General features: G+C 57.0%; 6 protein-coding genes across 6 annotated transcripts in view; 4 read left to right on the forward strand and 2 right to left on the reverse strand.

Moving 5' to 3' along the window:
- Positions 1–1,966: 1,966 nt before the first annotated feature.
- Positions 1,967–3,142, forward strand: SPRG_07744 (hypothetical protein; the record flags this gene model as incomplete). Its single annotated transcript, XM_012346738.1, has 1 exon — positions 1,967–3,142. The coding sequence occupies one exon, from the start codon at positions 1,967–1,969 to the stop codon at positions 3,140–3,142; it is 1,176 nt and encodes a 391-aa protein (XP_012202128.1).
- A 549-nt stretch (positions 3,143–3,691) lies between these two features.
- Positions 3,692–5,184, forward strand: SPRG_07745 (hypothetical protein; the record flags this gene model as incomplete). The annotated part of the gene is made up of 3 exons (XM_012346739.1): positions 3,692–4,052; positions 4,119–4,594; positions 4,654–5,184. The coding sequence occupies 3 exons, from the start codon at positions 3,692–3,694 to the stop codon at positions 5,182–5,184; spliced, it is 1,368 nt and encodes a 455-aa protein (XP_012202129.1).
- A 673-nt stretch (positions 5,185–5,857) lies between these two features.
- SPRG_07746 (hypothetical protein) lies at positions 5,858–7,163 on the forward strand (the record flags this gene model as incomplete). Its single annotated transcript, XM_012346740.1, has 3 exons — positions 5,858–6,373; positions 6,409–6,843; positions 7,035–7,163. 3 exons carry the CDS (start codon positions 5,858–5,860, stop codon positions 7,161–7,163), a joined length of 1,080 nt encoding a protein of 359 aa, XP_012202130.1.
- A 370-nt stretch (positions 7,164–7,533) lies between these two features.
- SPRG_07747 (hypothetical protein) lies at positions 7,534–10,586 on the reverse strand (the record flags this gene model as incomplete). The annotated part of the gene is made up of 10 exons (XM_012346741.1): positions 7,534–7,774; positions 7,829–8,064; positions 8,114–8,434; positions 8,489–8,652; positions 8,702–9,189; positions 9,239–9,541; positions 9,583–9,777; positions 9,826–9,957; positions 10,010–10,207; positions 10,254–10,586. The coding sequence occupies 10 exons, from the start codon at positions 10,584–10,586 to the stop codon at positions 7,625–7,627; spliced, it is 2,520 nt and encodes an 839-aa protein (XP_012202131.1). The 3' UTR covers positions 7,534–7,624.
- A 66-nt stretch (positions 10,587–10,652) lies between these two features.
- Positions 10,653–11,015, reverse strand: SPRG_07748 (hypothetical protein; the record flags this gene model as incomplete). Its single annotated transcript, XM_012346742.1, has 2 exons — positions 10,653–10,946; positions 10,989–11,015. The coding sequence occupies 2 exons, from the start codon at positions 11,013–11,015 to the stop codon at positions 10,653–10,655; spliced, it is 321 nt and encodes a 106-aa protein (XP_012202132.1).
- A 1,729-nt stretch (positions 11,016–12,744) lies between these two features.
- The window catches only part of SPRG_20447 (hypothetical protein), a gene marked incomplete at both ends in the record, with an annotated part of 2,261 nt that continues 1,612 nt past the window's right edge, over positions 12,745–13,393 (forward strand). Inside the window, 2 exons of the mRNA XM_012346868.1 lie at positions 12,745–13,266; positions 13,306–13,371. Coding sequence (XP_012202258.1) covers positions 12,745–13,266; positions 13,306–13,371 — 588 coding nt within the window. The remainder of the gene's footprint in view (positions 13,267–13,305; positions 13,372–13,393) is intronic.

The raw sequence follows: 13,393 nt of genomic DNA on the forward strand, positions 1-13,393 counted from the left end.
GTCTCTCGACCAACGTCTCGACAGAGCTCTCGCTCGAGTTCCACGAAGACACGGGTATTGCGCTCGAGACGTCCGAGCCGCTCTTCTTTGACCGCCAGGCCGACGGTCTCGTCGTGCCGGTCGAGAACCCGGACAAGCGCACGGGTCTCATCATCGAGCTGCCGGGCGAGAACGGTCGTCGCGTGCGCCGACGCTCAAGCGTGACGAGCTCACGGTCATGATCGGCCAGGGCTTCCGCGACTGGGGCTACTTTGACCTGAAGCTGCCGCCTGTCAACCACGGCATGATCATGCCGCGCAACGCGGCGTCGTCGGTGATGCGCGGCTTCACGGGTCGCATGCTCTTGCTGCAGGGCCACGTCAAGATGGCCAACACGGGCATGACGTTCAAGCAGTACGGCCAGTCGATCAAGCGTCACCTGCTCAACGAAGACAACGGTATTGCGTCGCTGGCGTGTCCGGTGGGCCGCCAGCTCATGGCCATGGACGGTGCGTGCAAGCTGGGTCTCTGGGTGCCGGGTCCGACGTGCTCCAAGACCAAGGAGCAGTGTATGTTTGACTGCAACAACGAACACAAGATGGACAAGTGCCGGTCGGATGGCTGCTGCGTGAGCCAGGGTACGCAAGATGGCATCAACTGCTGGATGGTGTGCGTGGCGCCGTTGCCGGTTGATGTGTGCGCGGTGCAAACGTGCAAGGGCCAGGCGATTTCGTGCACGACGCCGGCGACGAAGGCTCCGACGCCTGTACCGACTGTGGCTCCGACTGCGGCTCCTACCGAGGCTCCTACTGCGGCTCCGACTGCTGCTCCCACGGCAGCTCCCACGGACGCCCCGACGTCGGCCCCTACCGCGGCTCCTACCGCTGCGGTCACAGATGCCCCTACGACCAAGCCAGCGTGCTAATCTAGCAATCGCTTGTATCTCTCCCAATTTCAGAATAGATTGTTGTTGAATTGAATTAGCAGCGTTTTCTGATATTACCTTTTTGTCGTTGGCTTTGTTGCGTCAATATTGTTTTTCAAAGTTTTGTACTAGAGTACCAATTTGGGTATAAAACGAACTACTCTAAAACAGCACGCACCATACGTACTACGTATATGTGTATGAACGTCGAGAACTGCGTTGACGCGGTATCGAAAACTCCTCCACGCTGCTTCATTTGCGGGAAACCTTGACTGAACTAGATCGCCATGCTTGTGTATCATGGACGATCAAAACAAATCTTTATCCGGATCCGGATCCCTTGCAGACGAAGGCTTGAGAGACTCTGACAAGCATCGTTCGACGCACCGTCTCTGGTGCTGTTAAAGCCGACATTGAGAGCGCATAAGCCACCAAGATGTTTTTGCCAAGGACGGAGCTTTTTTGCACTCACTCCTAGAAGTGGGACGCGGACCATGACCGTGAGGCTCTTCTCTCATCTCCTAATAATATTCGCTTCATTTGAAGTGTGTCGGCCTGAGAACACACGGACCAACTTATCGCGCCATCTCGTATTGGCACGACCGAGACGATCTTAACATGTAAAATTGACGTTATTGGCCACGTCGTTTTGCACCCAGTGCGACCGAAAGTGCTGGCCCTTTCTGCGCAATATTTCAATTCCGGTAGCCAATACCGAGGGTCCTGGCTCCAAAGGTTGCAGAGGTCATAGCAGATGCGCAGTCAACGCATTGCATTGGACGGTAGAGCTTCCAATTGATGTCGATTCCTTCAGAGTTCGACAACCAAATCATTTTTCGAAGGCGTATCCTGTATGCACATCATCGCATCTCCTCCGGTGGCCTGGCACACGAGCGAGAGCAAGCCGAGTACCCCACCGCTCGAGAAGCCTTCAACCCAGCAGGCCTCTTCGGTAGAGATAGATATCCTGGTTCGCGGAGATGGCGCGTTCGGTCTTGGCCGACCAGCCAACCTTGCGCCACCTTTGCCTTTTCACTTTTCGATTTGCCTTCGACTGCGCACATGGTGTCGCTCTGGCTGCCGCTCAGCGCGCTGCTCGCTGCCACCGCCCTCGCCGCGACGTACCCGTCGTACACGATCCCGGCCTTTGACTTGGCGGCGCCCGACGGCCTCCTCCGGGCCCTCGCAGCCCATGGCATTGCCAACATTAAGAACATCCCTCGCTTTGCCGAGACGCGCGCCGCCTACATGAAGGCGGCTGCGGTCTGCGTCGCGACCCACGACGCCTTTCCCGGCCTCCAGCAGCGCACGTTTGCTGACGCCACGCGCCGCTTGACGCTGAGCAGCCGGTCGTCGCACGGCTTGAGCGACGCGATTGCGACGCAGTGCCCGGACCTCGATCTGGCCCACGACGCGTACACGTCACTGCTTGACACCGTCACGACGTCTCTTGCAACCTTGCTACACGTGCCAAACGCGACGAGCCTCGCGGACGTTGTCGCCAACGGCGCGCACCTCGACCACTTCCACGGCTACACTCGACTCGAAGCGACCGACACATCGCGCGACGACCTGACGCTGCAGATGCACACGGACAATGGTCTCTTCCTCCTCACGTCAGCGCCGCTCTTCTTCAACGACCACGGTGACGCTGTGGCGCCGCCAGTCCCGGCCGCGGGATTGATCATCGAGGTGAACGCGACGCGCGTGCACCCGACGCTCAAGGAAGACGAGCTCACGATCATGGTCGGCGACGGCGTGACGCAGTGGGGCGGGTTTGGCCACACCTTCCCGAGCGTGCTTCACGGGATGGTCATGCCGACGGCGCCTGGTGTCCTTCGCGCCTTCTCGGGTCGCATGCTGCTCCTGCCGGCGTCGCATGTCATGACCAACACGGGCCTTTCGTTCGAACAGTACAACGATCGCGTTGCGCGCCACTTGGTCGACCACGATGCGATGCCTATCGGGTGCCCCGTCGGCCGCAAACTTGTCGCGATGGACGCTGCGTGCACGTACGGCGTGTGGAAGGCGACGCCGGGCAGCCCGTCGCGCGTGACCGACGCCAACTGCACGCAGTGGTGCAACAACGACCACTACGCGAGCGACTGCGCCAAGAACAAGTGCATGCGCAGCGCTACGACGCAAGGTGTCAACTGCTGGATGGTGTGCTCCAAGGTGCTCTCGACCTGCGCCACATCGTCCCAGATCTGCGCCGGCCAAACCCTCCGTTGCAAGTAACCCACTTAATCATTCCATTCCAAGCTCGACACGCTCGGTTCCTGGTGGCCTGTTGATGTTCTGGTCCAATATATCGTTTATGCACCGTGAAATCTATGGCGTCTCGGCGGGCCGAGGGCAGATTCTGTCGGTGCATGTGGGCGGTCACCCAAGGCCCAAGGCTTGGGGCATAGCTCTAGTTAGGGCTTCGTAGGCTCATACTGGACGTCACTTCCTCGACATGGTTGGCAGCACCTTCGACGAGGCCATCCTTCGCGCGGTGTCGGCGCGCCCTGTCCGGGGCTGTCTGGTAGTGTTGCGATCTTCCGAGATCCAAACCCGAGTGTATTAAAAAAACGGTGCGTGCATTTTTTCAAAATGTATGGAGCGCGTGGAGCATTTTAAAAAATAGATCTAAAAATACAACCATACAAACCCCAAGTCGATACAGCGGTTTCAACCGGCCAGCCTACAAACTGCAAGTGGCAGTTCCAGAGGCGGAGCCGACGACGGTACGCGCCGCCATGCTGCTGGCTCATGCAGCGCGTTCTGTAGCTGCAGTAGGCGCCCATGCAGGCCATCAACGAGACTGTCATCTTGGACGGCGACGTCACGGGCAATGGCACCGTCTTGGGCATCCCGCTGAGCCTCATCGAGACCGAGCGAGGCTATTTCCTCTTGGTGGCCGCGCTGGCCGCGCTCTTCGCGTCGGCGCTCACGGCCTTTAGCATGTACCAGCACTTGCGCGCGTACACGCGGCCGCATCTGCAGCGGTACATCCTGCGCATCTTGCTCATCGTGCCCGTCTACGCAGTCGGGTCGTTTCTCTCGTTCAAGTTTGTGCACCAAGCCGCGTACTTCAACATCGTCCGGGACATGTACGAGGCCTTTGTCGTGTACAGCTTCCTCAACCTCGTCCTCGCCTTTGCCGGTACGCACTTCGGCATGCTGCTAGGACTCAACACTGCGGCGCAGGTGGCGAATCGCTCTGTGTGAGCAAGATGGTGTCCGAGGCCGAGATCCCGCACCCGTTTCCTTGGCTACTGCTGTTCGCCCATGGCGCGCGACGGTCGGCTCCTCCGCAACTGCAAGAAGGCGACGATCCAGTTTGTGTTTCTCAAGCCCTTCATGGCCGTCCTCTCGCTGCTCATGCTTGCAGTCGGCGCGTACGAATCGGACGGGTTTCAATGGCTTCTCTGGATCGTCTACAACGTGAGCTACAGCATTGCACTCTACGGACTCCTCGTTTTTTACCTCGCGACCAAGCACATTCTCGCACCGTTCTCGCCCGTCCTGAAATTCTTCGCCGTGAAAAGTGTCATTTTCTTGACGTTTTGGCAGACGCTGCTCATTGACGACTTTCCTGACATTTCCAAGGAGCAAGCGTTTGCTTGGAACGACTTTGTGCTCGCGCTCGAGATGGCGCCGGTGGCCATCATGTATTTTTTCTCTTTTGGGGCGAGCCAATTCCGGGTATCTCGCTCCATAGATATATGTATGTCTATATATATCGCGAGACAATGTGTACATAGAACACGTGCGAAGCGATTCCGGCGTCCGAGGTCGTCAAAAACATGAAGGAAGTGCTGAGCGTCCAGGACATTGTCGCCGACGCGTACCATAATTTTATGCCGAGCTACCAAGACTACATGCTCCAACGCGCCGACGACGAGTTCCCAGAGAAGATCCGGACCCAAACCTTTCTCGCAGGCAACCTCGACGCCCCCGTGACGACGAAAGAGCAGCGAGGTGACGACGCCGGGCTGCGGGTTGCTCTCGACGTCGTCCAAAGCGAGGAAGACAAGCCGTTGGCACCGTCCACCACCTCGGAAGCCTCGACGGTCTTACCGGATGACGGCGATGAAGAAGAGACGGTCGTCCAAGCACCCAAGCAGGTGCTTTCACCCCGGATGATGTCACCGCGCACACCGTCGATGCTCGACTTGGAGGTGAAGAAGGAGTCGATTGCGATGCCGTACTCCATGTCGGACGAGGACGAAGACGAGACGCTTCTGGATACCCCTCGGCGCCACTCGGACAAGTCGAGTCTGCTCAACTCGTAGCAAAACGACTGTACATGGATGCTGCATGATAAGAAGCGAGCTAGCGTAGTGGTGTCTCAATGATGATGTAGTAACTTGTTCGGTAACACGAGAAGGAAACTGCATTTTAAGCAAGAGGCATGTATAAGCTATAGCGTTGTTGGTTTTAATACATGCAATTATGAAGATATGGTGGACTTCATAATGCGCTCGTGAGGCGTGGCCGGTGCGTCAGCGAGGAGCGTTAGTGGTCGTGATTCGAGATTGTGCGAGGGACCAGGTAGCGTGCACACCTAGGGTCGTCGCGGAGAGCGGCCAGCGACGCGTCAAGAGATGGCACCACAGCGCGACGAGCCAAGTGCCGGACATGCAGTCTTGCGATAGTGGCTGCCCGCATCGCGAGCGCGGCAGCGGGAAGTTGCGTCAGCGTCGAGCGGAAGACACGGTTGTTGCGTTCGAGCCAAAGACAATTACACCAGACGCAAGCGCGTAAGATCGGCCAGAGGGACGACTGGCTGTCATACGCTGGGTTCCACGCATGGCCCATGAGTGGAACCCAGCGTATGACAGCCAGGGTTTATGGCCATCTTGAATCCACCTCTCGCGTGGACAATGCGGATTACGTGGGATGTCGTCAACATGTCGCGCGTGGATGACACTCTAAATGGACAGTTTTCAATTGCCTTTGCCGAGCATGCTTCTCCTCTCGTGGCAGCTCCGCGTCTTTCTTGGCGCCACGAGCCTCGTGCTGCTCTACGATCTCGTCGTCTTGATCGCGCTCGGGTCCTCGTACATGCTACCGTTCCTTCCGGGCGCCGTGTCGCTCTCGTGTGCTGGCGCCAGCCTCGTCGTTGGTATCCTCTCTCTAGTGTACGTCGTTCGCGCGTCCAAGCTGGCGACGCTGACACCGCTCGCGTGGCTGAGCTTGCTCCACGTCGCGCTCCTCACGGCCATCGCTGTCACTGCCTTTATGTGCGCGCATGATCCAGATCTCGTCACGGAGCTTACGCTAGAAGACCAGAGCTTCTTGTGGAGAGTCGGCCTCCGCGGCGCGTACTACCCAACAACAGACACCTTTGACTGGACCCCGCCTTCGGATGTCAACTGCTCATCAATGGACGGCAAGAACGTAACACTCAAGCAGCGCTTTGACGAAGCGTACTGCGCCAAGCGCGGCCACGTCTACTGCGACAGCTTCCCGATGCGCGCCGTCCTCCGGTTCGGGCTCATCAACGCGACGGACAGCGCTACCCGTCGAATTGCGAGCGCGGCGAAAAACACAACGTTTTTGACGTCCCGATGACCAACTCGTCGACGCTGACCAACTTTTGCGACCAAGTGACGCCAAGTGTCTTGACGGCCGAGCCGACGTTGAGCGCGCTCTGCGACGGCTGCCAACGGATGCACGAGACGTCGGCATTTAGCGACTGGATCGACGACAACTGCGTTCGCAATGCGCGGGTCGATGGTTTGTCGACCTTTTGCATTTTTTACCGCAGCCCGAAGATCTACCCGGAGCTAAGCCCCGCGTGCCGCTATGCCATGATGAAGCCGAGATACGACACGTCGTTCGCGGACGTATGCTACCACACGACGTTTCCCGCCAAGATCCAACGCGATGCAAAGGCACTCGCAGCGTCGGCGGTCGCGCTGGGGGCGATGAGCCTCGTCGTTGCCTTTGTGCTCTGTTGTCTCCAGAGCGCCCGAAACGCGTACGACGATGAAGACATGATGATGTTTGGAGCTATGAATGACGCAGAACGTGCCGCTCATACGAATCGTGGAGATGTTGAGCAATAATAAGATAGATATGTTTACTACGTCGCGCATCGACTGCTAATGGACCCGCTCTTCTGCGATATGACCAAAAGTTCTCGGGCCTCGAGATGCTCATGCACCTCGCGTGCACCAACATGAGCCGCGGCAGCATCAAGAACGCGCTTGACGCGGCGAAAGACGCAGGCATTCAAAACATCCTCGCGCGGCAAGACGACCTTTGAAGAGTGCGATGGCGGGTTCTCGTATGCGCTCGACCTCGTCAAGTACATTCGCCAAGAGTTTGGCGACTTGCATCGCGGTCGCCGGGTACCCGGAAGGCCACCCGGACTCGACCGACCTCGAGCACGACTTGCGCCATCTCAAAGAAAAAGTCGGCGCCCGCATGACAATGTTGCAGTGTAGTTGGAGTTGGATACTATCCAACTCAAACTACACTGCAACATTGTCATATCGCACTACTTTGGTCTTCCGAGCTGGAAGAAATGGACGATTCTTGTCCATTCTAGGTGATATCCGCTCGGCATGGGATCGTACAACTCGTCTTCATTTGTGTTGACCAGTTGTTTGTCCACCACGGAGATACTACTTGTAGGTAGTTTAGAAGACGACAAGTCGTCGCGTATCGTGTGGCTATTACGCATCCTATCAAGGCTAGTTGGTGCTGCCTATTCCGCGGGACGGCTTAGGTGGGCTTGGCGAGTGGCGACTCCTTTAGCCGTCGACTGAAGGGTGCTGCTTGAATATGTTTTTTGCTGGCTCCATCGACGCCTTCGTCGCCTGCCTTCTTGTCGTTGACGGACGGCGCCGACAAGGATCGTTCGAGTGTCTTTGTCTACGCAAGACTCGATCAATCTCGCTGCATCGAAAGTGACCCTTCAGTGCGTACCGAGGCATCGTCGAGCGGCGGCAGCTGTTTCTTGGGGTGAGCGACTTCGAGGCCGCCGGCGCGCCCACTCCAGAGCTGTTCTTTTGCTTGGCTTTTCTTTTCGATCGCGGCAAGGCGCTTGGACTTTTGCAGTTTGGCCCACTCACGCTTCTTCTCGAGCGCCGCCGCGTTGGCGACTTCTAGCGTCGTACTGCGCTTGGCAAAGAGCTTGGTGTCGCCCGTCACGGACGAGGGCACTACGCAGCAATATTCTCAGACACCACGTCTCAAACATCGCGTATCTACGTGGTGCAACGGCCCCATGGTCGATCGTGTCGAGGTCCAGCGCCAGCGACGACCGCCCGGCGTCGTTTTCTCGTACGTCAATAACGCAAATGGTCTCGACTTGGATGAGACCGTCGGCGCTCGTACTTGACGGCTGGGCGCCAAGCGCTTCGATCTTGCCGCCTGCGTGGACGTACACGTGCTTGATGCGCGGGTTGCGCCCGAGGGCTTCCGAGAGTACGCGGACACCGTCGTCCCCAATGTGATTTTTGCGCAAATCGATATGAGTTAGCGCACAGGTCGAGAGCGCCAAAATGGCAGCTATGGCGCGGGCGCCTTCGCCTACATAATTGAAAAACATCAGATTTGATGACGACATGCGAGCTCGTCGCAGACTTGTGATTGTATTCGACTGCAACTGGAGCTCTTGGATCGAGCTGTTGCTGCGCAAGAGTGCTGCTATCGCATGCACTTCTTCGTCGCCGACGCCGCTTTCCGGCAGCTTCAAAATGACGCGGGTGTTTTCGACATGCGTACGCGACTTGATCTCGTGCACATACCTGCGAAACGTCAAATGCAATCGCTACAAAGCCAGCACTTCAAACCTACCGAAGAAGTGTTTTCCGCTTCGCGTCCTCTTCTGCGTTCAGCCGTTCTTGGAGCCACTGTGCCTTCTTGCCGACGTGATCTAAATGATCTTGCTTGGACGCGAGCATCTCCTGAACGCCGAGCGTCGCTTCTTCGCTCATCATGAGCTGATGCACGAGGACGGCGACTTTCTCGACGAGGCGCTGCTTGGTGTTGGTTTGTTTTTGCGCCCACTTGAGGAAATGGTTGATGCCGAGCTTGTCGAGGTACTCTTGACACCCGTTGTTGCTGCGCTTGGGCTTGATAACGAGGAGACCGCCGTGCGATGACCGGCACTCGACAAAGAACCGGCCCGCGGCTTCGTGCTCCTTGTCGTCCGCGGGCATATCGTGGGCCTGGTTGCTGCTTTCGCCCGAGTCGACAACCGCCATATCGGCGCTTGGCAGCGTCTGGTTGAGCAGCTTGGTGGAGAGCGCTTCAAGCTTGATAAGCGCCGTATCCAGCTCTTCCTGCAAGATGTTATGCACTTGTGTGCGTGGTTGAGGACGAAATGATTACTTGTTTGCAGCGAAGCGCTTCGGTGACGACGCGGTTGCTGTCGCCGGTCGTGTTGAGCTTTTGCGCGAGCTCCGTGTTCTTGTCCTGGAGGCTCTGGATCTGTGCTTGCATTTTCTTCATGTCTTCTTTTGTACAGAGCTTGGCTTCTTCGTCGGCTTGCATCTTATTGAGAAGAAAGCTCAGTCGCGAGCTCATCGTTTTGAGCTTCTCGGCCAATAGCGTTCGCTCTTCCGTCTCTTTGAGTTTCGCTTTTACTTCGTCGCGACAACGGACGCTCAGTTGCGCATTGTGTTTTTTCAGCGCCTACCCGTTTCGTTGAGTTTGAACAATCCAACTCACGTCACCTGGAGCTGCTCCAAGAGCACATTCTTGTCGAGCTCGATTTTCACCCGACTTTTGCCTTCTTGCGTCACGTCTTTGAGCAAGCGAGCGTTCTTTTTCTTGAGGGACACCATTTCCATGTCCTTTTGCTTGAGCGCTTCGAGCGACTTGGTTTTGCCAAGCTCGGCGAGCTTGAGTCGCTCCAGCAGTTGAAACACCTAGCCAAAAATGTCTATCGGTGGTCTAGCACGCGGCACAAAGCTGACCTTTTCGGCCATTTCCCGCAGCTGGTCGGCCGAGTCACGGTTCTCAGCCTCCATGCGCGTACGCTCTTGCTCGGCCTTTTCTAAACGTGCTTGAAGCGTATGCTTGTCGGCCACCAGTTGGTCGTTCTCCACCTAGGCAAACCAAGTTTATCAGTGGCCTGCTGAAAACTATCGAGGGCGAGACTTGAAGGTGTTTGTTGGCGTCGATTTGGCTGCGCTTGACCTTGCTCTCGAGCTGCAGCTGCGTCTCGCGCTCCTGGCCTTGCTCCAGCAGCTGCCGCACGCGCTCTTCCATGCCGTGCAGCGTATCGTCACTCTGGCGCTTGGCTTCCTCGAGCGACTGGATCTTCTCCAATAGTTGATATTGTTTTTCTTTCCGGACCTACACACGCGTCACTCAACAGTTTACACGCTTGCAGAAATCATACGCGGAGCTGCTCGTGGAGCGACTCGAGCTCGACTTGCGCCTTCATTTTGAGCTCGTTGTTGGACGTTCGCAGCTGGTCCGTATCGATGCGGAGGAGGCGGACTTCTTCGGCGCGGAGCTGACTGTCTCGCACAGCACGGCCCGCAATCTCTTCGTGCGTCTTGGCCGTCGTCATGAGCGACGCGTACTTGCTTGCAAGCGCATCCGCGTCGAGCTTGATCGACGCATTCTCTTTGGCGAGTGTCCCCGATTGACTCTCTTCGATCTCGAGCAGTCGGAGAAGCTCGCCGTTGTGGTCGGTGAGCACCTTGATCTGCATTTCCTTCTCTTCCATGCTGTTCTACATGCCTTGGCGATAGTATACCCTAGTACCATCAAGATACACGTACCTCCGCTTTCTTTAGGTGCGCGTCCGCGGCCGCGCACGGCTCTGAAGCTCGAAGTTGCTGTCACGAAGACTCCGGTTGTCGTCCTCGAGCTGGAGCTTGGCCATCTTCAGCGACTGTAGCTCGTCGTCCATGTTGTTGAGTGTGTTGAGGAGCTGGTTGTTTTGCTCGCTTAGGATTCGCAGCTGCTCGTCCTTCATCGCCAGCGCCTCGAGCGCGCGCGCCTCCTTGTTGGACTTGGGCACGGACGCGCCGCCAGCGAGGAGCGACGCGACCTTGGTCACCGAGTTGGACCGCCCAAAGACCTTCTAGAGATACGTCTCGTACCGCCTTATACTGCAAGGATCTACCTCATCCTCTTGGCCCGTCTCGTCCATGCTCTTCACGGCCGTCGACAGTCGGTTACCGCCAAGAATAAATGCGGTGCTAAACGAATCCCATAGCGCGTTAAACGAGCCATCAGGTAAAACAAAATGACGTGTGTGGACACAATTGTCATGTGCTCTTGCATCAAAATATCAACGTGATAATTGCAAGATCGATGACGGTTGAGTGACGTGCTTTGGTCAAGTCGAGGAAGGTTGGAGCCCGGTCCACACGCAGGAACACCGAAATCCCCCTGTCGCTCGCAGCACCACCGTCACATAAGCGCATTCATGGTCTTGCTTCTTCCAATCTCACTAAATCCCATCGACTCATGTCAACTCCGAAGCAGGTGGGCTAGCTGTTGTGCGATGCTGCCACGTCATTGAACGAGATCGTAGGAATCGCAACTCTACTCTCGAAAAGTTGTCATACAATGGCCAAGTATTCGAGCCACAAACTCTCAAGTCAATCGGGCAAACTACGCAGTCAGTCGTACAGCATGTGCTGGGCTATCTAGACGCGTTTTGTGGTGCATTTGCCGCAGTAGAGACACGGGTCTCTCGCAGTGAGCGTATGAGATAGGATGCTTCTCACGTAGAAGTACATCAAGTACGTGGCAACCATCCATCCACTGAACACAGCGCACTACTGATTAACTTGTGCACTGGGTGCGTCCATGTCTACAATCCTCGCCGTGTGCAGCCGGCAAGTACACGTACCATGCACCCAGCCCCATCCATGGCAGCGTACTATTGCTGCATACGACGTAGGGTTACTTGTATGGCACCGCTTACTTGCAAAACGTGGCGGTATGGGTGCACATGTGCGCGATGCTTTTACATATTTCGGTGACTGCGTTCGTCACAGGATGAAGGACCCCGTCGAATGTCCCTGGGACAATGCCGCGGCTAGCGCCAACAATTGCAGCCTCAATCAATCCATTTCAACGACCCAACATGTGGCTGTTTAGGACGCCAAGAGGCTCCCAGATGTGGCGTTGCGATGTTCGTTGCCGAGGTGGACCACGGTGTCATCTTGTAGCGACCGCAATTGTTGAATGGACGACCTGGTGCGTTTTTATCCTGGTCTTTTTGGATCATCTGTGTGTCGTGCGGCCGTCACGCAGCTGCCAACCTGTCTCGACAAAGCCCGAGCTATTCTCACGACTATGGGGCTGCTTGGACTTGAACGCTGTGCTCGGGCTTCCCTATACCGGTGGTCGACTTGGCACCGTCGCAAGCGCCACTGTATCCATCGCGCGAGCGATTTTGCATAAACAAACTGTCGGACTCGTCCCTTGCACCGCAGTTGCCACGGGGTCGAAGTACTACGGTCGAGATTTTCAATTGCGGTGTACCAACACATCTTGTGGCTGTTGTTGAAATCTTCATTGGTTCTTAGAGTCCAATGGACGAGACGAGACGAGAGAATAAATATCCTCCGACTTTCTCCCTTGTGGACACTCGGCGGAGAAACGGCCTCGAAGTTGAAAAACCCTGCAAGTTGTCGTCCACGGGCGGAAGGCGCTCCTCTGGAATTGGCGTTGCATCTGATTCTAGCACGTACAAGGTACTGCTCAATCCACCCGAAGCGATTACGCACAGTGCGACGATCTGGGCGGAATCTCAAGATCCACGGAGGGTCGGAGGGTGCTTGGGTGCCTTCGGCGGGTGAATCCTACGACGTGCTCCGCCTGTACTATTCACGGTGTCCTCACTTTTGCTTTTTCTCTCAACAGCCATGGTGGCCTCCAAGCTCGCAATCCTGTCGTTCCTCGCGTCGGCCATGGCGGCGAGCATCTTCGACTACCCGGCGTACACGATCCCGGCGTTCGACCTCGACAACCTCTCGGCCGCCGACGCCAACGCGCTCGTCGACGCGCTCGAGACCAACGGCATCGTCAACCTCAAGAACATCCCCGACTTTGACAAGGTGCGCTCCGCCTACATGGAAGCCGCGGCCAACTGCATCGCCAACACGGCCGACTTTCCCGAGAAGCTCCAGAAGACGCTCGTCGACGACACGGTCAAGGAGACGCTCAGCACGAGCGTCCAGGACGGCGTGCCGGCGTCCGTGGCGGCCATCTGTCCCGAGTACGCGGCCTTCTACGCCAAGTACAGCGAGCTCCTCGACCTCGAGACGCTCAAGCTCGCGCACGTCTTGGCGGGCCACAGCAAGAGCGACGTGGTCGATGTCGTCAAGAACGGTCTGCATCTGGACCACTTTCACGGCTACTCGAACCCGGAGAAAGCCCAAACTTTCGTATCTCGACCAACGTCTCGACGGAGCTCTCGCTCGAAGTTCCACGAAGACACGGGTATTGCGCTCGAGACGTCCGAGCCGCTCTTCTTTGACGCCAGGCCGACGGTCTCGTCGTGCCGGTCGAGAA

Source organism: Saprolegnia parasitica (assembly GCF_000151545.1).
Source record: "Saprolegnia parasitica CBS 223.65 unplaced genomic scaffold supercont2.31, whole genome shotgun sequence".
In the NCBI taxonomy this organism is placed as follows: domain Eukaryota; phylum Oomycota; class Saprolegniomycetes; order Saprolegniales; family Saprolegniaceae; genus Saprolegnia; species Saprolegnia parasitica.